Source organism: Mus musculus, chromosome X (genome assembly GCF_000001635.26).
Source record: "Mus musculus strain C57BL/6J chromosome X, GRCm38.p6 C57BL/6J".
NCBI classification, from domain to species: Eukaryota; Metazoa; Chordata; class Mammalia; order Rodentia; family Muridae; genus Mus; species Mus musculus.
The window spans coordinates 93,712,511-93,740,193 of NC_000086.7; the positions used below are offsets into that span (position 1 = coordinate 93,712,511).

The 27,683-nt window shown below is 41.4% G+C and overlaps 1 protein-coding gene and 1 long non-coding RNA gene across 5 annotated transcripts in view; one reads left to right on the forward strand and one right to left on the reverse strand.

Moving 5' to 3' along the window:
* Positions 1–27,683, forward strand: part of Pcyt1b (phosphate cytidylyltransferase 1, choline, beta isoform) — a 95,089-nt gene that overhangs the window by 57,648 nt on the left and 9,758 nt on the right. For all 3 annotated transcript variants that reach the window (NM_177546.2, NM_211138.1, XM_006527985.4), the window contains exons 4-7: positions 5,275–5,426; positions 7,669–7,747; positions 19,167–19,309; positions 22,255–22,443. In NM_177546.2, the coding sequence (NP_808214.1) occupies positions 5,275–5,426; positions 7,669–7,747; positions 19,167–19,309; positions 22,255–22,443 (563 nt within the window). The remainder of the gene's footprint in view (positions 1–5,274; positions 5,427–7,668; positions 7,748–19,166; positions 19,310–22,254; positions 22,444–27,683) is intronic.
* On the reverse strand, positions 542–27,651 carry Gm35641. Of its 2 annotated transcripts, XR_003953103.1 has the most exons (6): positions 26,979–27,651; positions 18,470–18,649; positions 17,841–17,902; positions 2,469–4,990; positions 2,211–2,357; positions 542–1,733 (listed from the first exon to the last, which is right to left on the reverse strand). It is a non-coding gene; the product is annotated as a predicted gene, 35641 (long non-coding RNA). The 2 variants fall into 2 exon arrangements; XR_878146.3 differs by having other exon boundaries at positions 2,211–4,990.

Genomic DNA, 27,683 nt, shown 5'->3' on the forward strand with positions numbered 1-27,683 from the left:
GTGTCTGAAACGTCCGTAAAAACAGGAGAGGGCTTTCCTAGTCTTCAGCCCAGCTCACATCTCCACTGCCCTCTTCATCTAGCTCTACATAATTACCAGCAGAGAGTGAATTTGTTGCACCTTTCTCAGCTGAGGCTCTTGAGGTCTGCACCCAGATGTGAACACCAATTACTAGAGATGTGTCATCCCTCATCTCTCTTAAGGTTCTGCCACTAGCCCTGCTGCTTGTGGTTTCCAGAAACGGTTTGGACTTTTGCCCACTGCTTGATGGAATCTTATCTTTTGTTATCATCTCCCTTATACAAATCCCCCAAGGAGCTCTAGCCAGGAAAGCAAACTGTCAACCAGCATAGTGAACAGTAGCACTTCTACAAGCAGTCTGTAGCAAGAGCCCTGGACAAGCAAGAGTTGGGGCAAGGAAAAGACAGCACAAAACCTAAAGGAATATTTCCACCAATGGTCCAATATTACTATTTTAAGACTCTGGTGAGCCTTAGTTTACTGGGGACTCCCTGAGTGAACAACGATGCAAAGCCAGGAATTGATGCAAAAAGCAAGAGGAATTTATTGTTCCAACATGTTGGGGTCACCCTGCATATGGGGAGAGAGAATGACCACGCGCAGCCTGTCCAGTGGGTCTTTATACAGTTCTCAAGGCAGCAATCATTAGGCACAATGTGATTGGCAGAACAATGTGACTTTTAAACTGATTGGTCTATAGGGAATGAGGTAGGTGGCCAATGGTTGGGGAATGTGTCTCCCTTACCTGCAGGTGGCCAGTTGTTGGTGATCAGTAGTGGTCGGCTCCTCTTCCCTGTGGTCTGAGGAATGTAATTAGCCCCTCCCCTTCTAGAGGGGAGGGGTACCTATGACCTTTCTCTTCCAGGAGGGGAGGAGTCTGGTGGAATTTTCTAAAGTTCCTGAGCTGACCTCTTCACTATTATTACTAAGTGGCTAATATTTTAGAGCCTTACTCTCTGTTTGTGTGGATCATCAAATTGAATTCTCAAAAATTTTACCCTGTTTTAAAGAGTAGACAGTCACATCTGAACAGCTTTCCCAGTAAAAGTAGAGTAGAACTGGGATTAGAATCCAAGTCTTTTCCAACTGGTGTTATAGGCCCTTAATCCCAGCATTTGGGAGGCAGAGGCAGGCAGATCTCTGTGAGTTTGAGGCTAGCCCATCTACAGAGAGAGTTTCAGGACAGCCAAGGCAACACAAAGAGAGCCTGTCTTTAAAAACCAAACACTAAAAACCAAAACACACAAAAAAGATTCCAAGTTTGGGGGTCCAAAATTCAAGTCCTGTGCTGTTTTTTTTTCTCCAGCAGGGTGCTTCTCCTGGAACACAGTCAGTTGCCAGGATAGGTAAGGAAGTAAGTCCAGGATAGGTTAGCTGCAGCATGTGCTCTCAGAGTCCAGTGAATTCACCCATGTAATGCCACTGCGTAGAGTTCTCCATCTAGTTGTCAGAGTGCATTTGCCAAGACTCAAGAACAACAATGCTGCTTGGGGCATAATTAATGTTTAGACAATATGGCTCAGCATGTTCAGCTGCTTCTTGAGGTCACTCCTGGAGTATGAAAAGAGCCGTGTGTTGCTGTAAACAGGATGTTTGTTTTCTTTGCAGTTTATCAGGAGGCTATCATCTCAGTCATGTCCAAGTCATATGAAACAGCTCAGGTACAGATTCCAAAAGGGGAAGGCTGTGGACGGGACCTAGTTTTGTGCCGTCTGAAATATAAAACAGACAGATCTGAAATCCATTTCTACTCAATATGATTCTTAATGTAGTATCTTAAAGTCCTAGAAGCACATTTTTAAAGTCTTAGATCTGTTTTTAAATAGTATAGTGTGGCCCATAAACGGTTCCTATATATGGAGTCAAAAGCTGACACCATCAGTGAATTGATACCTAGTCATTATGGCCTTACTACCTGCCCTCCCACCCCCTCTCCTGCCTTTGACCATGATGGATGATTTAGAGACAAGCAGGTTGGTCTCTTTACTCAAGTTGTTCATATTATGCCTCAGAGGACTTGCAAATGTTATAAGCATCAGAATCATCCATAAAGTTTGTCAAAGACAGAGCTGTATGGACCCCACCAGAGACCCACTGAGTCAAAACCCCAAGGAGCAGAGTATGCAACCCTCCCCCACACACATGGATTTTCTTTTCTGTTTTTAAAATATTCATTAGATTTATTTTACCACTTAAAAAGGTGTTGCCCCTAGGTTATCCTGGCCACTCCATGACACACGCAGCTCTGGCAATGTGCTACAAGAGACACAACCATTATAAAACGGTTTTCATTCCAGGTGAAACGAAGCATAGTAAGGGTGAGTTCTTTATTTAAACTAAAAAAAAAAATGATAAATATATAAATTGTTTTCCCATTTGATTAAAAGGACTATAAAATCCCAAATGCTGGCAAAGCAATGTAGTGATGTAGGTAACACCTCTGCTACCTGCTTCTTCTTACTTCCTCTGCTGCATGCTCAACCACACATGTTGTCTACATTGCACCATGGCTCTAATGCAGGCCTACTGTAAGTGACTGAAACCAAGTGCTGTGGATAAGCTGCCAGTGACTCCTGTGTGATCTTAAAAAGAGAGAGAAATGGAAACAGGAGCCAAAGGATCATTGGGAATTACTGTGTAATAAAGAAGTGATCACACATAGTTTCTTCTTTTGAGACAGGGTCTCACTATATGGCCCTAGCTGTACTAGAATTCACTATGTATTCTAGGCTGGCCTGGAACTCAAATAGATCCTCCTGCCTCAGCCTGCAGAGTGCTGAGTCTAAAGGTGTCTGACTCAGACATTTTTGTATTTAACAAGTTCTTTGGATGATGCAGCCAAGCAGTTGAACTTTTGATCATTTAAATTGCAACAATAGAGAGTATTTCAGGAAAATTTATAGAAGATATAAATATACAGGAATGCAGTGGTGGCACAGGCCTTTAATCTCAGCACTTGGGAGGCAGAGGCAGGCAGATTTCTGATTTCGAGACCAGCCTGGTCTATAGAGTGAGTTCCAGGACAGTCAGGGCTATACAGAGAAACCCTGTCTCGGAAAACCAAAACCAAACCAAACCAAACCAAACCAAACCAAACCAAACCAAACCAAAACAAAACAAAACAAAACAAAACAAAACAAAACAAAACAAAAAACAAAACAGGAACTATATAGGTATGTTTGTGTCGGTGGGTGTGTATGTGTCTAGAGATTCCTTAAATTCATGTGCACGTGTGTTGTCAAAGAATACTTATAGATAAAATTTTATTTTATTTAAAATAATAAACAACAGTGGGTCAGGACTGTTCACCAGAAAAATGAAACAGCCACACCAGCCTTGGTTGTGCACACCTATAATCCCAGCATTTAAAAGGTTGAGGCAACAGGATCTCAAGTTAAAGGTCAGCCTGGACTATGCAGTTTGTCTTCACCTCAAAAAAAAGTTACAGTCTGTACAATGATAGGCAGTATGCAATACTCGATAATGATAATGATATCTTACTGGCTTAAGTAGTTATACTATGTTATACTTTTTTGTGTGTTTGAGATAAGGTTTTGTTATATATCCTAGGCTGGCCTCAAATTCATGATCCTTCTACCTCAGTCTCTCTAATGCTGGGATTATAAGTATATGTCACCAAACCCTGATTATACTATATTTTCTATTGTAAATTTAGAGTATACCTACTTATTTAAATAGCTTACTGTAAAACATTATTCAATCTTACATGGGCAGCTGCCCTGCCCATCTTGTATTTACTGTGTCTTGTGGTTGCACCAAGGCAACATCTAGCTATTGACCTTAGATGACCTGTATCATCTAAGTTTGAATAAATACATGCTTCAGTATTTGCAGTTGCAAAATCAACTAGCAATGAACTTCTGAGAACTTGACCATGTTTTTAAATGACATATGACTATCATTGACACAATAATTGTGTGTATTTGTTAGGTACAATGTGATGTTTTGATCCATATAAGGAAATCAGTAATTATATACATATAACATATCTATCACCTTAGTGATTTAACTTTTTTTGTTTGTGTGTGAGTGGTTGGTCTGTTTTAGCAATTTTAAAGTAGACCAAGCTTTATCATTAAGTGGTCACCATTAGATCACTAAAACTTATTCCTCCAGTCTGACAATTTACATCCTTCGATCAAGAATACCAAGGACAAAGGAATCTTTCCATAAATGACCTTCTTTCTCCTTTGAAGGCAGAGCCAGCGATTTTGATGACGACTTGGATATTAGACATGTGAAGAAGCCATGAAGGGAAGGGATGTTTTCTGGAGATGCTGACCATGGCAGTTGGCTACACTTACTCTGTGGCCAGTTTTGGTCCAGGGTATAGAACATGATTTGGTTCCAGATCAGAGAATTGACTACGTGCACTTAATGCTTCAAAGGGAAATAATTCTTATTGCAAGAGGCAGTGAGGGCAGCTCTGACCATTTCAGCAAGCTGCTCAGCAGGTCCTGGGTAAATAAACACAGTACTTATAGTGACCTTTCTTCCTGGCACATAGGGAACATTAGTAAACCTGCCTTAGCCAACCAAAACATAGGTGAGTAAGTAGGATTTTTGCTTAGTTCATTTAAAAATACTTTTTAGTAAATCTTCAAGAAATAAAAACCTCATTTCTTTCTAAGGCCAGGGGTAAAGGAAATTACTATTCCCTCTCTAGGGAATCAATACTCACCCCCTCCTTTCTCTGGCTCTGTTTCCCTCTGTCTCTATGTCTCTGCCTGCCTGCCTGTCTGTCTGTCTGTCTCTGTATGTGTGTGTGTATGTGTTCTAATAAGGTTACTAAGTACAATAATTATGTGAAAGAATTGGAATTGATATTGATTAGTCCAGCCTTGTTCAATGCAGGCCTCTTGGCTCCCCTCCTCTTCTTCCTTTGTCTCTTCATCTGGTTTCATCTGGTCATTTCATTTCTGAATAGAAACAGACACCAAAGGGTGAGCTAGAAGGATGAAAAAAATAAGAAAGTGACATTAGATAGTGTGCAGAATAATTTTGATAAAAGCCTCAAAAAAATGCAGCTATAGTTAACAGTAAAATGAAACTCTGAATTCCTAGTGTGTTTAGGTTGGCTTTCCTCTCCTCATCCCTTGTTACTGTAAAACTCCAAGTTCAGTGATGCCGCACACCCACTGGAACAGTCAGTGCTCCTTCCCTCTTGCTGAAGAAGCCGAGTCTACCACAGAGTGGGAGGCAGCAGTATTTAATATCTTTGCCCGTTTTCAGTTTGCAGTGATGACCTTACTCACAAATTCAAAGGTTTTACTGTGATGAACGAGGCAGAGAGATATGAAGCTCTCAGACACTGTCGATACGTGGATGAAGTCATCAGAGACGCGCCATGGACTCTTACTCCAGAGTTTCTGGAAAAACACAAGGTACTTCTCTTTCTTACACATTCACCCTGTGTAAGATTAGAAACTCTGTTTCTGTAGCTGAGATTGCAGGGATCCTAAAGACCCTTCCAGTTTCTAAAAGGGGAAGTTTTAGGGGTAACGTGTGGCATCACTTGATGGAACAGTCTCTTTTGCCCAAAAGTAAGGACTGCTGTCTTCTCCTTGCCTGGAGTACAGATATTAGAGATGTCTAGTCAGGACCACATGCTGCCTCTCTTTTCTAACTAGAGAGCCATCAGCAAGAAGGTTCTTAACCACGCTGAACTTTATACTTCATCTATAAAATTGGATGACACTGCTGTCCCCCTTGTGGGACCATTGTAAGACCATTTTAAGGAGCTAATGAAAGAATCCAAGTTAAAACCTTGGAGAACTGGCTGGCCAGTAAGAGCTCCAAGGTTGTCATTGTCATTACTGTCACCAGCACCATTGTCAGTGCTCACAGACTTACGGGTATCCTTAGGCATGAAACAAATGAACACACATCTTATCTGGAAGGTCAGGGGTGAGGCTTTAAAGAAAGAACTTTCTATCTCTGATTTTGTGACTCTGAAATTCCTACTGACATAAGATTTTTATTAGTTGAAAACATGAGACATTCTTTTGATCTGCATCAAATTATGTTCTTTGTATCTCCCTACCAGCCCCACACTAGGAACTATTCTTTCCTTTTATAAGCAGTACAAAAAAAATAAGATTAAGCTGTTCTAAGAATTTTCTTTTCTATTTTTAAATTCGCAATACAGAAGAGAATAGAGAACACTGATAAATGTGCATGGGTAATAGCAGAGGAGACAATTTCCTGGTGAGAATGAAAAGAAAAGAGGAAAAACTACAATATGATTTACTACCAGTAATCACACTTTTTTTACTTAGCATATATTGTATATTCAACACATGACAGGCAGTTTAGAGGATACTAATAATGACAACGATGAATGCCATTTATTATTTACCATATGCCCAGCACTGTGCTAAGGACTTTACTATTATATAAAATGAGTTCAGTGTCATGGCTACCCTGGGTTATTATTATGCATTGAAGATGGGGAACTAAGTTTGAATGTGGAGGCTAGAATTAATAACAACAGCAATAAAATATGTACTGAGTACTTACTATGTACTACTTTCTATTTTTAAGCACTGCTACATATCATTTAATCCAGCAATTCTCCCTTGAATTTCCACCCCAAAGGACAATGTCTGGAAACATTTTGGTTGTCCTAGCTAGGGGCTGCCACTGACATCTAAGTGGGAGGAGGTATGAGATGCTGGTCAGTGTCTTCCAATGCACAGGACACCTATACACACTGCCCCCCCCAAATTATCTAGCCCTTATTGTCATTAGTATTGAGGTAGAGGAATCCAGTGAATGAGTTTTGTAACTTGTAAGGGGTAGGTAGGAATGATACTCTGGTAAATTAAACTACTCATCTAAGCCAGCTCTTGAGATGGAATAAAAGCTCAGTTGTTTACCTGGTGTAGTAGGAGACAGGGGCGAGGCTTAGCAGGAGTGAAGATTAGAGGGAAATTGTTCAAGAGGCACATTAGTTATTTGTCTCGTTGTTGTGACAAAACACCTCATCAAAGCAGCTTGAGGAAGAAGGGAAGGGTTTATTTTGTATATTCCAGGGATATAGTTCATCCTGATAATGAGTGTGTGGAAGCAGAAGAAAGAGACAGCTGATCACATAGCATCTAGAATCAAGAAGCTGAGATCAACAAAAGCCTGTGCTCAGCTTACTTTCTCCTTTTGGTCCAGGAGCCAAGCCTATGGCGTGGTGCCACCCATATTCAGGGTGGGTCTTCCCACTCAATTAACCTAAAGAATCACTGGATCTCCTCCCCACCCCAGACATGCCCCAGATATGTGTTCTCATGATGAGTCTAAACCGCATCAAGTTGACAATAAAAATTGACCGTCCCAGGAGGACAGCCCACCTGACAGCAGGATGACTTGGAGAGGAAGTTCAGATGAGTTAATGTCAAAACCTAGACGACAGGGCCTTCTCCTGTGAGGCTGACCTGGAAGGGCTCTTGAAAGTAGTCACAGCTGTTCTGATGCAGATGGTTAATGGCCGTTATGCTCAGAGGCCAGCATTCTACAACTGCTCTATTTTAAAAGGCACTGGGGTGGAGAGGGGAGGACTCATCAGTCCCTTTCAGATCTGCAACCCCTCCCTCCATGCCAGTGCTAATGTCCTTTTGTCCCTTTCTTCAATAGATTGACTTTGTGGCTCACGATGATATTCCATACTCCTCTGCTGGTTCTGATGACGTTTATAAGCATATCAAGGAAGCAGGTGAGACATTCTTCTGTCCACAGCACACAGCCAAGCATAAAAGCCAGCTGCCCTAGGTCTGCAGCATGTGTAGATGGACTATTGGAATATCCAGTATCAGCCAAGTGGCTGGGCCTGTATCATCCTCTGCAAGAGAGCCCCCTTAGAACGAAGGAGAACTGGGTAAGAACCAGGGGCCTGACACTTTTCAGTCCTAACCTTTCTTGTAAGGAATTCAAGGAGAAGAAATCTAACATATTTGCAGCTTGGAAAGCTGCAGAGAAGCTGAGAAACACTGTTGAGGAGGAGAAAAACCACGGTTAGTGCATGAGTTACAGCACAAGGGATGAATACCTTCTTAAGGTCTGAGCCATAAGCCAACTCTTCCTTCCCTGAAAACAGCAGCAGAGAGGTCACTTTGGGGTTAACGTTCAGCTAAGAGACCCCAGCATTAACTGAATTTCTGCTTAAGAATTCCTTAGCTGTTGGGCAGTGTTGGCGCACGCCTTTGATCCCAGCACTTGGGAGGCAGAGGCAGGCAGATTTCTGAGTTCAAGGCCAGCCTGGTCTACAGAGTGAGTTCCAGGACAGCCAGGACTAAGCAGAGAAACCCTGTCTTGAAAAACAAAACAAAACAAAACAAAAACCAGAACAAACAAACAAAAAAGAATTTCTTAGCTACCTTGGGTATATATCTGGTAGAAGTTTCCTTATTGGGTTAGTTTCGAGTAAAGGAGTAATAACAATATGACTCCCAAGGTGGTTATTTTAAAAGAATGGTTTTGTTCATGATTTTTATGGGGCAGGATCTTAACAGAGGGCTTGACTGAGTGCTTCTTTTATCTTTTGTTTTGTTTTGTTTTGTTTTGTTTTGTTTTTATACCAGACTCTTGCTCTGTAGCTCTGACTGTCCTAGAAGTCACTATGTATATTTGGCTAGCCTGGAACTCACAGAGATGGCCTGTCCTTGCTTCCCAAGAGTTGGGATACAAGGTATAATCCACCATGCCTGTTTTTTTGTTTGTTTGTTTTGTTTGAACCTAGAGCTTCCCATAGGCAAGCATGCTACCATTGGCTGAGAGTTTTGCTTGACACTTTCAAATGATTATATCTAGATGCTGATAGGAGCTCTGAAGGCTCGGGGCTCTGTTATTATATACTTAGCTTTAGTTAGCTGTTAGCTGGGAGCTCAGGGGTATTTGTCCATGGACACTAGTACATTGTCTCCATGTTGCCTGGGCTTCTCACAGCATGAAGACTGAGAGCAACTGTCTAAAGAGCAAGGAAATTTAACAGCTGCCATAAGGATTCCTGTGGCCTAGCCTTGGAAGTCACACCCCACCATTTATATGACAAGCAAGTAACTGAGGAGGCCAACCCAAATTCAAGGGCAAGGGAGTTGTAGTGCTCTCTCTCTCTCTCTCTCTCTCTCTCTCTCTCTCTCTTGATTTATTTATTTTATTTATATGAATACACTGTCGCTGTCTTCAGACACACCAGAAGAGGGCATCAGATCCCATTAAAGATAGTTGTGAGCCACCATATGGTTTTTGGGAATTGAATTCAGGACCTCCGGAAGAACAGTCAGTGGTCTTAACTGCTGAGCCATCTCTCCAGCCCCTGTGGGTCTCTTCTAAGAGTTATTTTCCTTTTCTTTTTTTCCATTTTTTATTAGGTATTTAACTCATTTACATTTCCAATGCTATACCAAAAGTCCCCCATATCCACCCACCCCCACTCCCCTGCCCACCCACTCCCCCTTTTTGGCCCTGGTGTTCCCCTGTACTGGGGCATATAAAGTTTGCAAGTCCAATGGGCCTCTCTTTCCAGTGATGGCCAACTAGGCCATCTTTTGATATATATGCAGCTAGAGTCAAGAGCTCCGGGGTACTGGTTAGTTCATAATGTTGTTCCACCTATAGGGTTGCAGATCCCTTTAGCTCCTTGGCTACTTTCTCTAGCTCCTCCATTGGGAGCCCTATGATCCATCCATTAGCTGACTGTGAGCATCCACTTCTGTGTTTGCTAGGCCCCGGCATAGTCTCACAAGAGACAGCTACATCTGGGTCCTTTCCATAAAATCTTGCTAGTGTATGCAATGGTGTCAGCGTTTGGATGCTGATTATGGGGTGGATCCCTGGATATGGCAGTCTCTAGATGGTCCATCCTTTCATCTCAGCTCCAAACTTTGTCTCTGTAACTCCTTCCATGGGTGTTTTGTTCCCAAATCTAAGGAGGGGCATAGTGACCACACTTCAGTCTTCATTCTTCTTGAGTTTCATGTGTTTAGCAAATTATATCTTATATCTTGGGTATCCTAGGTTTGGGGCTAATATCCACTTATCAGTGAATACATATTATGTGAGTTTCTTTGTGAATGTGTTACCTCACTCAGGATGATGCCCTCCAGGTCCATCCATTTGGCTAGGAATTTCATAAATTCATTCTTTTTAATAGCTGAGTAGTACTCCATTGTGTAGATGTACCACATTTTCTGTATCCATTCCTCTGTTGAGGGGCATCTAGGTTCTTTCCAGCTTCTGGCTATTATAAATAAGGCTGCTATGAACATAGTGGAGCATGTGTCCTTCTTACCTGTTGGGGCATCTTCTGGATATATGCCCAGGAGAGGTATTGCTGGATCCTCCGGTAGTACTATGTCCAGTTTTCTGAGGAACCGCCAGACTGATTTCCAGAGTGGTTGTACAAGCCTGCACTCCCACCAACAATGGAGGAGTGTTCCTCTTTCTCCACATCCACGCCAGCATCTGCTGTCACCTGAATTTTTGATCTTAGCCATTCTGACTGGTGTGAGGTGGAATCTCAGGGTTGTTTTGATTTGCATTTCCCTGATGATTAAGGATGTTGAACATTTTTTCAAGTGCTTCTCTGCCATTCGGTATTCCTCAGGTGAGAATTCTTTGTTCAGTTCTGAGCCCCATTTTTTAATGGGGTTATTTGATTTTCTGAAGTCCACCTTCTTGAGTTCTTTATATATGTTGGATATTAGTCCCCTATCTGATTTAGGATAGGTAAAGATCCTTTCCCAATCTGTTGGTGGTCTTTTTGTCTTATTGACGGTGTCTTTTGCCTTGCAGAAACTTTGGAGTTTCATTAGGTCCCATTTGTCAATTCTCGATCTTACAGCACAAGCCATTGCTGTTCTGTTCAGGAATTTTTCCCCTGTGCCCATATCTTCAAGGCTTTTCCCCACTTTCTCCTCTATAAGTTTCAGTGTCTCTGGTTTTATGTGAAGTTCCTTGATCCACTTAGATTTGACCTTAGTACAAGGAGATAAGTATGGATCGATTCGCATTCTTCTACACGATAACAACCAGTTGTGCCAGCACCAATTGTTGAAAATGCTGTCTTTCTTCCACTGGATGGTTTTAGCTCCCTTGTCGAAGATCAAGTGACCATAGGTGTGTGGGTTCATTTCTGGGTCTTCAATTCTATTCCATTGGTCTACTTGTCTGTCTCTATACCAGTACCATGCAGTTTTTATCACAATTGCTCTGTAGTAAAGCTTTAGGTCTGGCATGGTGATTCCGCCAGAAGTTCTTTTATCCTTGAGAAGACTTTTTGCTATCCTAGGTTTTTTGTTATTCCAGACAAATTTGCAAATTGCTCCTTCCAATTCGTTGAAGAATTGAGTTGGAATTTTGATGGGGATTGCATTGAATCTGTAGATTGCTTTTGGCAAGATAGCCATTTTTACAATGTTGATCCTGCCAATCCATGAGCATGGGAGATCTTTCTATCTTCTGAGATCTTCCTTAATTTCTTTCTTCAGAGATTTGAAGTTTTTATCATACAGATCTTTCACTTCCTTAGTTAGAGTCACGCCAAGATATTTTATATTATTTGTGACTATTGAAAAGGGTGTTGTTTCCCTAATTTCTTTCTTAGCCTCTTTATCCTTTGTGTACATAAAGGCCATTGACTTGTTTGAGTTTATTTTATATCCAGCTACTTCACCGAAGCTGTTTTTCAGGTTTAGGAGTTCTCTGGTAGAATTTTTAGGGTCACTTATATATACTGTCATATCATCTGCAAAAAGTGATATTTTGACTTCCTCTTTTCCAATTTGTATCCCCTTGATCTCCTTTTGTTGTCGAATTGCTCTGGCTAATACTTCAAGTACTATGTTGAAAAGGTAGGGAGAAAGTGGGCAGCCTTGTCTAGTCCCTGATTTTAGTGGGATTGCTTCCAGCTTCTCTCCATTTACTTTGATGTTGGCTATTGGTTTGCTGTAGATTGCTTTTATCATGTTTAGGTATGGGCCTTGAATTCCTGATCTTTCCAAAACTTTTATCATGAATGGGTGTTGGATCTTGTCAAATGCTTTTTCTGCATCTAACGAGATGATCATGTGGTTTTTGTCTTTGAGTTTGTTTATATAATGGATTACATTGATGGATTTTCGTATATTAAACCATCCCTGCATCCCTTGAATAAAACCTACTTGGTCAGGATGGATGATTGCTTTAATGTGTTCTTGGATTCGGTTAGCGAGAATTTTATTGAGGATTTTTGCATCGATATTCATAAGAGAAATTGGTCTGAAGTTCTCTATCTTTGTTGGATCTTTCTGTGGTTTAGGTATCAGAGTAATAGTGGCTTCATAAAATGAGTTGGGTAGAGTACCTTCTACTTCTATTTTGTGAAATAGTTTGTGCAGAATTGGAATTAGATCTTCTTTGAAGGTCTGATAGAACTCTGCACTAAACCCATCTGGTCCTGGGCTTTTTTTGGTTGGGAGACTATTAATAACTGCTTCTATTTCTTTAGGTGATATGGGACTGTTTAGATGGTCAACTTGATCCTGATTCAACTTTGGTACCTGGTATCTGTCCAGAAATTTGTCCATTTCATCCAGGTTTTCCAGTTTTGTTGAGTATAGCCTTTTGTAGAAGGATCTGATGGTGTTTTGGATTTCTTCAGGATCTGTTGTTATGTCTCCCTTTTCATTTCTGATTTTGTTAATTAGGATTTTGTCCCTGTGCCCTTTAGTGAGTCTAGCTAAGGGTTTATCTATCTTGTTGATTTTCTCAAAGAACCAACTCCTCGTTTGGTTAATTCTTTGAATAGTTCTTCTTGTTTCCACTTGGTTGATTTCACCCCTGAGTTTGATTATTTCCTGCCGTCTACTCCTCTTGGGTGAATTTGCTTCCTTTTTTTCTAGGGCTTTTAGATGTGTTGTCAAGCTGCTAGTATGTGTTGTCTCCCGTTTCTTCTTGGAGGCACTCAGAGCTATGAGTTTCCCTCTTAGAAATGCTTTCATTGTGTCCCATAGGTTTGGGTACGTTGTGGCTTCATTTTCATTAAACTCTAAAAAGTCTTTAATTTCTTTCTTTATTCCTTCCTTGACCAAGGTATCATTGAGAAGAGTGTTATTCAGTTTCCACGTGAATGTTGGCTTTCCATTATTATATATTATATATTGTTATATGTTGTTATTGAAGATCAGTCTTAGGCCATGGTGGTCTGATAGGATACATGGGACAATTTCAATATTTTTGTATCTATTGAGGCCTGTTTTGTGACCAATTATATGGTCAATTTTGGAGAAGGTCCCGTGAGGTGCTGAGAAGAAGGTATATCCTTTTGTTTTAGGATAAAATGTTCTGTAGATATCTGTCAGGTCCATTTGTTTCATAACTTCTGTTAGTTTCACTGTGTCCCTGTTTAGTTTCTGTTTCCACGATCTGTCCTTTGAAGAAAGTGGTGTGTTGAAGTCTCCCACTATTATTGTGTGAGGTGCAATGTATGCTTTGAGCTTTACTAAAGTGTCTCTAATGAATGTGGCTGCCCTTGCATTTGGTGCGTAGATATTCAGAATTGAGAGTTCCTCTTGGAGGATTTTACCTTTGATGAGTATGAAGTGTCCCTCCTTGTCTTTTTTGATAACTTTGGGTTGGAAGTCGATTTTATCCGATATTAAAATGGCTACTCCAGCTTGTTTCTTCAGTCCATTTGCTTGGAAAATTGTTTTCCAGCCTTTCAATCTGAGGTAGTGTCTGTCTTTTTCCCTGAGATGGGTTTCCTGTAAGCAGCAGAATGTTGGGTCCTGTTTGTGTAGCCAGTCTGTTAGTCTATGTCTTTTTATTGGGGAATTGAGTCCATTGATATTAAGAGATATTAAGGAAAAGTAATTGTTGCTCCCTTTTATTTTTGTTGTTAGAGTTGGCATTCTGTTCTTGTGGCTGTCTTCTTTTTGGTTTGTTGAATGATTACTTTCTTGGTTGTTCTAGGGCGTGATTTCCGTCCTTGTATTGCTTCTTTTCTGTTATTATCCTTTGAAGGGCTGGATTCGTGGAAAGATATTGTGTGAATTTGGTTTTGTCGTGGAATACTTTGGTTTCTCCATCTATGGTAATTGAGAGTTTGGCCGGGTATAGTAGCCTGGGCTGGCATTTGTGTTCTCTTAGTGTCTGTATAACATCTGTCCAGGCTCTTCTGGCTTTCATAGTCTCTGGTGAAAAGTCTGGTGTAATTCTGATAGGCCTTCCTTTATATGTTACTTGACCTTTCTCCCTTACTGCTTTTAATATTCTATCTTTATTTAGTGCATTTGTTGTTCTGATTATTATGTGTCGGGAGGAATTTCTTTTCTGGTCCAGTCTATTTGGAGTTCTGTAGGCTTCTTGTATGATCATGGGCATCTCTTTTTTTATGTTTGGGAAGTTTTCTTCTATTATTTTGTTGAAGATATTAGCTGGCCCTTTAAGTTGAAAATCTTCATTCTCATCAATTCCTATTATCCGTAGGTTTGGTCTTCTCATTGTGTCCTGGATTACCTGGATGTTTTGAGTTAGGATCCTTTTGCATTTTGTATTTTCTTTGACTGTTGTGTCGATGTTCTCTATGGAATCTTCTGCACCTGAGATTCTCTCTTCCATTTCTTGTATTCTGTTGCTGATGCTCGCATCTATGGTTCCAGATCTCTTTCCTAGGGTTTCTATCTCCAGCGTTGCCTCGCTTTGGGTTTTCTTTATTGTGTCTACTTCCCCTTTTAGTTCTAGTATGGTTTTGTTCATTTCCATCACCTGTTTGGATGTGTTTTCCTGTTTTTCTTTAATGATTTCTACCTGTTTGGCTGTGTTTTCCTGATTTTCTTTAAGGGCCTGTAACTCTTTAGCAGTGCTCTCCTGTAATTCTTTAAGTGACTTATGAAAGTCCTTCTTGATGTCCTCTATCATCATCATGAGAAATGTTTTTAAATCTGGGTCTAGATTTTCGGTTGTGTTGGGGTGCCCAGGACTAGGTGGGGTGGGAGTGCTGCGTTCTGATGATGGTGAGTGGTCTTGATTTCTGTTAGTAGGATTCTTACGTTTGCCTTTCGCCATCTGGTAATCTCTGAAGCTAGCTGTTTTAGTTGTCACTGTTAAGAGCTTGTTCTTCAGGTGACTCTGTTAGCCTCTATGAGCAGACCTGGAGGGTAGCACTCTCCTTAGTTTCAGTGGGCAGAGTATTCTCTGCAGGCAAGCTCTCTTCTTGCAAGGCAGGTACCCAGATATCTGGTGTTCGAACCAGACTCCTGGCAGAAGTTGTGTTCCACTCACTAGAGGTCTTAGGATCACGTGTGGAATCCTGTGTGGGCCCTTGCGGGTGTCAGGCGACTCAGCTGGCAAGGTAGCCTGGGGCTCGAGTGGAGTGGAAGGGGTTTGTGCCCCAGATCAAGCCCGGGTAGCCTGCTTCCCTATGTACCGCAGTCTCAAGTTCCGCGCGATTGGATTGGGGCAGGCGCTGTGTTCCACTCACCAGAGGTCTTAGGGACCCGTGGGGAGTCCCGTGTGGGCCCTTGCGGGTGTTGGGCAAGACTCTGCTGGCAAGGTAGCCCGGGGCTCGAGTCTCGAGTCGAGCGGAAGGGCAAGAGTTATTTTCCTATATTATTATTTTGTGCATATCTGTACCTCTTCCGAAAATAGAGGGTTTTAAAAAATTTATTCCTTGAGAATTTCATACATGTATACAATATAACTGAATCATGGCCAACCCAAATTATTTCTATGGCCTTTCAACAACCCCCCCCCCAATACTCTCACCTTCTACCTTCATGCCCTCTTCTTCTTTTTAAAAATATAATCAATTCACTGAGTCCAATTAGTGCTGCCTTTGGAGCCATGCAATGGAACATGGGCAACAACTTACCAGTGTGACCCTTTACCACAATTCACTTTCTAAAATGAAAGGTCAGGTGGCACTTTTTTTTCTCTGGAAGTGCAGGCCTAAGACTAAAGTATGTGACATCTTTTGCACAGAGATCCTTCCTTATGGTCCATGAACCTGCTCCACTGATGCCTCACTAGAAGGAGGAGTCACTGTAAAGATCCGGTTGGGATATATACAGGGAAGGCCATAGAGTGGCCTCTCTGGGGAAGAGTCTCAGAAAAGACCTGAGTGCCCGCTTGCAGCTTTTATATTCTATGGTTTATTTGGAAGGTCAAAAACTCACCTTAAATAAAGCAAGTGATATCATGAGCATAAATTAAGCTGTGCAACCGTGTGCTCTGTTTGCCAGAACTGAGTGTCAAAATCCTCTAGCAAAGCTGGATGGAAAGATGGAGCTGAGATGCAATAGACTGTAAGGCCCATGTTACTTATTATCATTCTGATAGTGCCTACTACTGTTGAAAGTTGCTTTATTAACATGCGCTTTGCTGCTTCTTAAAATAGCTCCATAACCAAACGCTGCAATTCTGAAAAGCATGATAAAAAAGGTTCTCTGATCATGCTCATTACTGAATATTTTTAGCAGAGCAATAATTAGGATTTGGAGGAAGCTGGGTGCCTCATTATGTCAGCAGAGGGCTTGGCTTCTTTCAGAGACTTACCTCTTAAGCAGCCAAAGCAAATCCCTCCCCCCCAGCCCCAAATCTGCTTTCCATTACTCAGCTACGGAGGTCCAAGTCTCTGACTTTAGACAGGACAAGCTCATGTCCCCTGTGTCTAAGTGACTTGCTAAAATCTATTAGTAACTAAAGAACTTTCATTAGTCCCAAAGAAAGATGGGATGGATTTTTCAACAGAAAAGAAAGTCTTTAACTGTTCCAATTAAGGTGGGTATGCTGTCCCAGATCTGCTAAGTTGGGCTCATCCAGGAACCCACCACCTACCAAAGCCCTGATCCCATGCTTGGTCCAGTTGGAATTCTCTTTGCATTCATGTGTGTTTGCAATTTCTGTGTTTGCTTTCACCCTTCTAGAAGATGATCAAAGAAGCTTCAGACCTAGTGGGCAGCCCTACCTCTGTAGCATGGACTGGACTCAGATGTTCTGTCTCTAAGTTCAGCAGCACCACCCTGCTGCTGACATTGTGAATGTGCATGGGACATATTTTTAAAGGTCTCTGAAGGGACACTTTGGAGCAGCAAACCAAAAATTCAGAGAGACTTGGCTTTGGAAGGGTGCTCAGCATCAGTATTCACCTTGTCGTTCATTCAGCAAATTTTCTGATAGTGCCTGCCTGTCACCTGGTGCTGAGATGAGAAGGGTGTGGCCCTGTCCCTCATATAGATTATAGGCAAGAAGGATGGTTGATAATGGAAGTGTTCCACCAAAGACCTTGCAATATTTGAAAGAAGAGTGCAGTAGGGCTGACAAATAGAAAGACCTGTTTTGGAAGTTGAGACTTAATTTCCTTGGTACTAAACCTGACCAAGAGTTAAGTAGACAGAGACTATGACAGACAGAGAGGAGGAGAGCCAATCATTTTAAGAACAGTGAAGATGCCCATTTTGCTAAGTACAGGCCCACCTTCATAGACTATAAGCAAACTAATTCTAGCTCTTGTACAGTACAGGAGCCTTGGCTGAGAGTTAAGAAGAGAGGCTGTGAGATGAGCCTAAGAGTAGAAGGAAGCACAGAACGGGGATTCTGCAAGCCATGGCAGAGTCAAGTAAAAGCCTTTACTCTAAACACAGTAGAAAGCCAATGAAGAGGAATGAGCAGGCATGGGACTTGCATTTAGAAGGCTGACTCTGTAGGTCTTGCTGTGTATGCTGAAGATTGCATACCACTCTTGCAAAAGACCTGGATTTGGTTTCTAGCATCCATGCCAATCAGCTCATAACTGCTTGAAATTCCTAATTCCAGGTCCAGGAGTCTGCTACCTTCTTTCACCCTCCCTGGGCAGCTCTTGGTGTAATCTTTGAATAAGATGGATCAGGTGTGCCTAAAAATGGAGAAAAGAGGTTGAATTAGTGAAGCATTTGAGGAGCAGGTTTGTTATTATACATTGATTGGATATGGACAACTCGGGGTAGAAAAGTGGCCCAAATGAGCCCAGCTTACCTTGTCTAGCTAACTTCTTAGCTGAGGGAAACTAAGGTCAAGTCACTTGCCTTCAGAGGTTTGAATGGTTTCTTGTAAGTGGAGAATGCAGTGCCCTTTGGCTTTATTGTTGCTGTTGATACAGGACATCTCAACATGGTTGCAATGATATGGGCTACAAAGACCTCAACTGCCCGATACGTAATTTTTGTTGACAGCAGAATTTTGAGCATGAATATAGTTCTTACTGTTTTGGTATCTGTGACTCCTTTCTAGCCTGTGCTGCTGGTAAACTCCAATATGTCTTTGAAGACTTTAAGGACATCTAACAGGGCCACTGGAAGTTGGCATCCTTCTGTTTGCTTATTTTTACTCTTTCCCACATATTCCAGATGAAAGTGGTGAAACCCCCATGCAGAGTAGACTGTTCTTAGAGGAGGTCGAATCATTTAGCACATCGCACACATACCCTTAGATAGAGACAACAAAGGCGCCATTCTTCTCCTTTTCCTGTGGGGATACTGGGACAGAGACTTCCGGAGGGATGAGGAGCCGTGATCTGACTCATTCATTGACTCAGTTATTATTCATCCACTTGTGCATTTCCTTCGCATTCACTCAGCACCTTCCATGTGGACTGATCTGGACCCTGGTGATGGAAAAACAACCGAGGCATCCCGGCATTCAAAATGTCCATTTCTATTTTTTTTTTAAAGAAACAAAAAATTTTAAAGTCCCCACATAAACAATGTCTATTTATTTCTGTGCAGAGACAGTAATCAGACTTTTCTTTTTTTGATTGTTAACTGGCGATCCCTTTATGTCCAGAATGCTGTGGGTTCTCATGTTAACATCAGAAAAGATTTCACAGAGGTACAGCCTTGAAGGTGGACTAATGAGGGTGAGGAAGAACTCTGTGGGTGATGCGGTTAGGAAATGAGTACTCAGGATTGGAAGGAAGAGTTGAGTGTTGTAAGGAGCCAGGTGAGTGGATGGTGTCTCCTGGGCCAAACCCGGGATGATGAGCACACAGTGTTATGCGAAAGGAAGTGTACTGTGGCTGAAGAGTCTCCCTGACCTAACCTGAAGCTCCAGTGCTGTCCAGAAAAAAAAGGAACTATATAAACTGTAATTTTATCTTAATCTTTTTATTCTTACTTGGACAGGCATGTTTGTTCCAACACAAAGAACAGAAGGCATCTCAACATCAGACATCATCACCAGAATTGTCCGTGACTATGATGTATATGCCCGGCGTAATCTCCAGAGAGGGTACACAGCCAAGGAGCTGAACGTCAGCTTTATAAACGTAAGTGTGCCTCCCCCATGTACTCTGGGGGGCCACCATATCACACCTATATGAGGTCTATATTTATCATGACTTGTGTTTACTGTACACTGTGCAATGCGCTTAGTGCTTTTCATTGTTGTTTTATTTAATCCATATTAAAAAAAAACAGTGGTATACTTTAGTTTGTGAGAGAGGGCCTCACTGTATTGCCCAGGATGGCCTCAAAAGTGTGACCTGCCTGCTTCAGTTTCCCAAGTGCTGGCTTTACAGGCACGCACCAGCACCTGTGCACCAGAAATGAGCTCTGGATTTACAAATGAGAAAACAGTGTCCGAAGAGGTAACGTGAGTCAGCCAGGGAGCATAGGTAGCGCCACATTGTATAATGGAGCTTCCTTACTTCTCTCCCCTGCCCCCAAACCCCAAAGGGCTCCTGGAACATCTGCCCCTTGGGGAAAGGCAAGTGTTGTCTTCTTCTCAAAGGAAGGGAAGGCAGGCGGAAGCAATGAGATGCTAAGCCCAGAGAAAAGGCTTTCTTGTTTTAACGTTTTACAATTTTCATTTTATTAAGGCCTTACAGATGCTCATTAGAAACCTTAACAGCCGTTTTTTATTGTCCAGAGAAATTACAGCTGCTTAAATAAAGCCTGAAGCCTTTGGCTTCCTTTTGTATTTCTACCTTATTGTTCCCACAGAGCTGCTGTTAGTTTAATAATAGAGCACTGTTAAAACAATCTTTAAAACAAGCAAAACAAGCTGTTACAAGGCAAAGAGAGTAGCAGGATGGTTGGGGGTGATGTTAGTGAGTCTGGACAACTGGGGTTGCCAGGCTTCCAAGGAGCCCATGATTTTGATCCAAACAAATACTCTCTATGCATACAGAATTCCAGCCCCCAAAGAGATACTGTATTTTCAAAGGGGGATTTGTCTGCAAAAGTAGGCATTTATAATTATGTGCAGCTCTAATTATCTAGCATCTTTCACAACTGATCATTGGTACCTTCAAAATAGGAGGGGCTCATTAATTGTAAGTCAGTGATTATTCATTGTCCTGATAAAGCAGGGAGTGTTGGGATGCAGGCCCCTCTAGCTTTGTACAAGCCAGGCAACAAAATGGAAAATGCCGGGTTCGAGTGGCACCCGAACACGTTGCTGCAAAGAATTCAGCCAACGTGATGATTTGGTATCTTAGAGAGAATAAAGCCCTGGTTATTTCAATAAATTAAACTGTCTGTTCTTTTAAATTGAATTCAGTCAACCATCCAAGCATAGCAAGCCATTTCCAAAAGTTATTGCTCAGTCTCTTTAAATGGTCTTTAGATAAGCCACTTAGCTCAGGGAACCGTGAGGACAGTGGGGGTGTGCTTACTGCCTTTCTCCAACAACAAGCCTGGCTGCAGCTCAGAGAGGAAATTGAATGTGTTGGATGGGCGTGTAAATGAATCACAGAACCTCAGAAGTGGCAAAGACCTGATGAGGACCAGTCATCCAATCCATGTCCCTTGACTTTTGAGATAAGGAAAACGGAGCCCAAGGCCAAGGGAGGGTGGGGGGAGAGGTGGAGGTGGCAGTACCCCTCTAAATCTCGTGACTCCCAGCCCAGTGCTCACTCTACTGTTATGTGCTGTCACTGAGTACTAAACAAAATAGCCATTTCCAGTGTTGAACAAAATATCAAAGAGCTTGATGTAAAGACAACAGCTAACACTTATCTAGAGCCAACGAGCTACCCATCTAAGTGTTTTGACCGCATCATCTCATTTAATACTTGTGATAAGCCTGCTAGGGTGGGTGTGATAACACTATCTAACTTATAGGTGAGAAGACAGAATTTTAGAACATTAAACAGCTCATGTCAGAGCACACTGCAAATGATAGAAGTCAGAGCACCTCCTATAGCACATCTGGGTCTTATATAGCTCAGTAGCAGCACACACAGCTCATCTCCAACCTCACACTGGGGCGGCAACATGCTTTTGGAATATCTAAATGATAGAATCTTGACCTAGTTTTATAATATTTGAGGTATTTTACAAAATTCTAAAGTACAAAATGAGCTTGAGTCTACATAGTAAAGAAAAATATATGCCCTATGACTCCTTTAGAGACTATTGCGATTTCAAAAGGGAAGACCCTTAGTGTGTTTTCATTGTTTAGATAATGTGTTTATCAGGTAATGCAGATAAATTCCTATGGTGCTTTATAACAACATAATTAACATATGGGGAGCAAATGATAGGCTTTGAGCCATACATTCAGATACATGACCTTACCTGATTGTCATAACAACCCCGTGAGGTAGTGATGATTATTATCCCCATTTTATTGATGAGAATAGTGAGGCTTAGAAGTGATTAGTGACTTGCCCAATATAATATGGCTTTCTGGAACATAGATAGACAACACCATTCTATAAGATCCCTAATCATAGAACCCAGAGATGCATCAAAATAAAACTTTCTTTATGTCCAAGGAGACACTTTAATTACCCTGATAGAAACTATGGCAATGGCATTTTTAGCATGAGACATTGGTCCTAAGCCCAGTTAGTGTACAACTTAATGTAAACTGCATTGGTTTTAATACTACCTCAGTAAAACAAACTTTTCAGGCTCTGAGTAGTCGTTCTGTGTACAACACATCTTTTGATCTAAGTTCCAGAAGAGTAGGGGTATTTGCTCAGTAAATGGTAGCTTTCATTGTTTTGTATTCTATTCTCATACAATTTCAACTCGTAGATGTTGAACAGATTGAACATAGTTCAACATTTGTACTTCCATTTATATATCCAAGGAGATTGATGTGCAAGACACATGCCTTCCTATCAGTCTAGCCCTCGAGAAATAATGACATCTATTCTTCACATTACGAGAAAATCCAAGTTGATATAAAATATAACCAATACAGACGAACCTCTCTGATGTCCTCCTGAATCAATTTCTTTCTCTTGTCAATTTTAACTAGGAGAAGAAGTACCGTTTCCAGAACCAGGTGGACAAGATGAAAGAAAAGGTCAAGAATGTGGAAGAAAGATCAAAGGAGTTTGTTAACAGAGTAGAAGAAAAGAGTCATGACCTAATTCAAAAGTGGGAAGAAAAATCAAGAGAGTTTATTGGCAACTTCCTGGAACTGTTTGGGCCAGATGGTGCATGGGTATGTACTTATTTCAATTGGTACTGCAATGGCAGGTATTTTCAGCTTAAATTCCTTTCATAGACTCAAACATGTCCCTTATATAGTGACCTCTGCTTGGACATCATCTCAAGTCACTCCAAGTCCATGTCCTTATTCAGTTACTGAATCAGCCCTCAAATACTGATTTAGTACGGTACCAAATGGTACACAAAGTGGGGTCTTCTCTGTTTCTGTTTCCAGAACTTAGAAGCCGCTCATTTACCTTTGAATGTCTGGTATTGCAGAAGTTGGTCTCATAGTTCAACCTAGTCTTCAAGTTGGGGGCGACACAAAGCTTAGGGTTAATGGTAAAGTAAGTAAGTCAATGGAACATGAAGCTTGTGTTGGAAGTCAAGTCCAGGGGTTCTTTTTCTTTTAATTGTTAATTTATTCTTCTCTCATGTATTATATCACAACTTCAGTTTCTCCCCATCTTCTTCTCCCACTCCCTTACTCCCTTCTCTACCATCCACAGGCCTCCCAGGATATCAATCAAATGTGACATATCAAGTTGCAGTAAAACTAGGCACCTTCCCTCATATTAAGGCTGGACAAGGACAAGGGTTTAGGGAGGTGTTGCATTATTTATTTTCCTAGAGAGAAATGAACATACGTGTACTCACCCCAGATAGAGTGACAGACCAACGTAATGACTCAACTCTAGCTTGGGGAAATGATGCCTTTAGACTTAACAAAAGTGTGAGTGTATGTGTGGGGTGGGGGGTTGCGAACGGGTGTGTGGATGACTTTAAAACATGTACTTCAGCAAATGTCCCGGTTCAGAATGGATGGCAACTTTCCTACAGCTGAGTGGGTAGTGTTCCCTTTCAGTTAGCCTTCCATGCTTTATAGACCACAGGCAGCCAGAGCAGAATTCATGTTGGCAGGGAGGTCCAGGAGGGAATGGCTGGAATCTTGGATAAGGGACCAGCAACCCTCCCTTTGTTCTCATTCTGTATGTCAATGGATTTGCTCTTGAAGGTTTCCCGAGGGTAATCACACTTGCTCTCAGTAAGTAAGGAGTGGGTATTGTACTTGGGGCACAGTGCTGCCCATCAGGACAATGGGAAAGAATGGAGCTGCTCTACCCTCGTGTGTTACGAGGAAGTCTACCACTGGAGAGAAAGAGAAGCAGCAGAATTTTGCCCTTGTAACTGTGCCAATTTAACCTTGATTTTTCTTTGGCATGTAGTTGTTGGTATAGGTCCCAAAATCTCAAGGGACTGAGACCATGAGCCAAGAAAGGAAAAGCATATTTTCTCCTCAACAAAATTCTTCAGACAACTGTGATTGATAACTGTAGAAAAAGAAAAGAAAATTCTGGAAGCCGCCATGGTAGTTCTATTGTACATGCCTTCCATTAATTAAATAACCAGTGCTTTTGGAAGAGTTGATGAGGGTTCTGTGACATAGATATCTTTAAAATGACTTTCCTTTTAGAAGAAATGCTATGTATGTTTTCATATGTGTGTATACATGTGGAACATGGATGTCTGTGTGCAGAGGCCAGAAGAAGGTTTCATGTGCCCTTCTTTGTCACCTTCCTACACAGCTATTCCTTTTAACCAGAGTTTCTCCCTGAACATGGCACTCCTGTTTTCTTGGCTAAGATAGACTCTAGAAAGCCCCAGCAACCCTCCTGTCTTATCAGAGAAAAGCGCTTACTGCATAATCATGAGGGCCAGAGTTTGGATGGCAGCACCTGCAGAACAAGCCAGCCATCTTGTACACAGCTGCAACCCCACATCTAAGTGTGCAGAGATGAGACAGGTTGCTGGGGATTTCTAGCCCCAAGCCAACTTTCTTTTTAAAACAAAGATAAATGATTCCATTTGATTTCCTTAATCTTAAATAGCCAAGATTTTCTATTATGATATGAGAAGTCTCTAAGGAAATCCACTTCTACTTATTTTATTGATGGGTTGTCACTTCTGCCATTGCTCATTTGAGCTCATTCATTATAGGATTATCTAAAAGTAAAACACCCAATTAGTATAGAAAAAGAAGAGAGTTGGAGAAGATGCTTAAAGCCTAGTGTTGTAGACAATGTTATAAGCCAACCATGTTCTATCTGAAGGCTGAGTTTGAAAGGGAAGGGCTAATTGCACCATTAAAGAACTTCCAGTGAGGACTGGTAAGAAAGCAGAAACCATACACTGGGCTCCTTTTCACTTGTTTTGTTCATTTTCAGCTCAGATCGTTTAATCCATGGCCCATTTATTAACGTTCTTGTCTATACACAGCACTCCGAAAGAACACAAAGACAGTCAAAGTGAGCACTCTGTTCTCTGGTCTTCAGCATCTAAATTCTGAACTTGCCCTTTGAGCCAGTCAGCGTAGACCTCACTACTTTGCATTTTCACAGTTTTCTGCCTCTGAAGGAGTGGCAAGTGGTTTTTAATGGAGCCATGTAGCAGCTCATTTGCTTAGCATGCTTTAGAAATGTGACCCTGCCAGAAGCCCTTGGATTGGAACGCAGTGGGTGGATAGTCTCTCCACCTGGGGTGAGCGAAGGCAGGGAAAGGATATCATTTCCTAGGAATGTTATCCTCCCTGTCGTCTCAGGCTCCCGGCAAAGGCGAAATAGTAGCTGGAATGGTTCCTAAGGAGTCTGGTGACAGTGAGCGGAGGTGATTTTTAAGAAATGAAACCCAGCTTAGAGACTGGAGGTTTATCTTTTAAAAACTTGCTATTAGTGTCAAAACTGTTATTAACATTAATTTACTGTATCAGCCAGACTTAGACATTACTTTTTTTCTGTTGACATTAAAAGTACAGGAATAGTTACAAGGATGTTAAACGCCAAGATAAGTAATTTGCTTTTCATGAATATGCTATTATTATAATAATTCTTTATTTGTAGATTTGTGACTGGAACTCATTTCTTAAAACAGGGGATCTGCATTACCTGCAAGTACAGTACTGACACAAATAACCCAGACTTTAAAAAGCACAAAATAGAAAGATTTAAGGTCCAAAATTGGCTAGTGCAGGATTGGTATGGCACTTTATATGTAGTGTACAGTGGGTATTCCATATAAGTGTCTCTTCATTGATTGAAGGCATGAAGGGATGGACTATGAGGAATACCTATTTACAGACCTTCCTCTGATCTGAAAAGGGCATGGTAAGGCTTAAACTCTCCGTATACAGTCTTCCTTTGCCTGTGGCACTAGATACAGTTTAGTGTTTGGTGGATCAAATCCAATAGGCAGAACTTTACAATGAATTCCAAGCCAGCCTGTGCTATGTGATGTCCAGGCTAGTCTAGGCTACAGAGTAAGACCCTGTCTAGAAAAATATCCATAACAAAAATAGACTGACTTGGTTTTCTTGGTGCTTATATTTTGCTCGGGAAGAGTTCGACTTGCTAGCTCCCCGTGGCCATATTCTTTTCCCTGCTTTCCCTGGCTCCCCCAGACTGACTCATTTCTGGTGCTGAGATGGGCACAAGGAACATTTGAATTTGCTCCTTATCTATTATGGGAGAACACTACTTAATGATGTAAAGGGGGCCCTAGGATGCTATCTTGGAGGCTGTCTGCCACACTGACTTCTAAGAAGTTGAAGCCAGCAACCTATGTATTTCTTAACTGCTAGATTAGATTTTCCAGTTCCCTCTTAGTCTGAGTGCTGGGATAGCAGGGCCTAAATAGCTTTTTTGTTCTGTCTTATTTTGTTTTGTTTTTTAACTCATATCACTTTATTTAACTACTGTCAACTGATTCTACTAGTCGTCGTCTTCTTCTTCTTCTTCTTCTTCTTCTTCTTCTTCTTCTTCTTCTTCTTCTTCTTCTTCTTCTTCTTCTTCTTCTTCTTTTTTTGGTTTTTCAAGACAGGGTTTCTCTGTTCTACTAGTCTTGAGCCATATTCAGAAGCTGGTCTATAATCCAAACCAAATGACAAAGAGAAGCTTTCTGTGTTCATCAACTTTCTATTACTGTAACAAAATACCTAATTAAGGAGAAGACAAGTTGATTTCATGTACACTACTGAAGTGAGTGTAATTTAATATACATGAAATTTTTAGAATCAATAGCAAAATGGATAAAAGTTTTTTTTAAAGGTTTATTTATTTATTATATGCAAGTATACTGTAGCTGTCTTCAGGCACCCCAGAAGAGGGCAGCAGATCTCATTACAGATGGTTGTGAGCTATCATGTAGTTGCTGGGATTTGAACTCAAGATCTTCAGCAGAGCAGAGTCAGTCAGTGCTCTCAACCACTGAGCCATCCCTCCAGCCCTGCATAAAAGCTTTAACCTCAGTTTTCACACATGGTAGTAGTTTAGTTATCTTTAACATGTGCACCATGTATAATACATCCTTAGGATGTTTGTAGTAAATAAAGCTTTCTTTATGGGAGAAAGAACAAGAAAAAGAAAGAGAGGGAGGGGACTATTGAGGGTGAAGTGATTTGGGCTCTCTGTTTGGGAGGCTTCTAGCCCTGTTGCTTTTGGACTTGTAGCGAGGGAGGTACATCATGGTGGAAAGCTGTGGGAGGAAGCTACTCACCTCATGGCACCTCAGGGAAGGAAGCCAGGGGAGAAGAAAGGAGGTAGGGTTCACCCGCAGTTCACCACACCCCGTGGATGGTCCAGATCCAAACAGTAACACCTTTCAGACAAAGACTCAGTATTACCTTTCCTTGTGAGTATTACCTCTGAATGAAACATTGTCTCAGAAGAAGAGCTCTAAGTGAGCTTCACACTGAAGCTTGGTTGCTTATGTTACGGGAGATGCTGGCTGTCTCCAAAATGGCATTAGTGAAGGATTCTGGGTTAGGGAATAAGGGCCCAGCATGCAGGTTTTGCTTTGGGTATTCATCTTCTTAAAGCAGCTCTACTGTTTTTCTTCGAAGCATCTGAATTCACAGAGCAGAAACATTTAACTCTTAGCACCTTAACCACAGGCCCGTGTTGTAGATGATCTGCCACTATAGTCCTTCATGGTCTCTGAAAACAAAACGCTCTCCTGTTTCAAATGAACTGGGTCTATTTTATTTTTACCAAACATGAGTCCACTTCTTTAACACCCAAAGATCTTAAGTCTAATGTGAATTTTTTTAGTTCATCTTAGACCATGTTTGCTCCGCTTAGACCATGTTTATCCTCTTGCCTTAGACCAAAGAGATCCCATGCCAATCAAATAGATATGTGCCGTTTGTTACATACAATTATGTTGTTTGCAAGGCTTACTTCTATTTTTTTTAATTGTAGC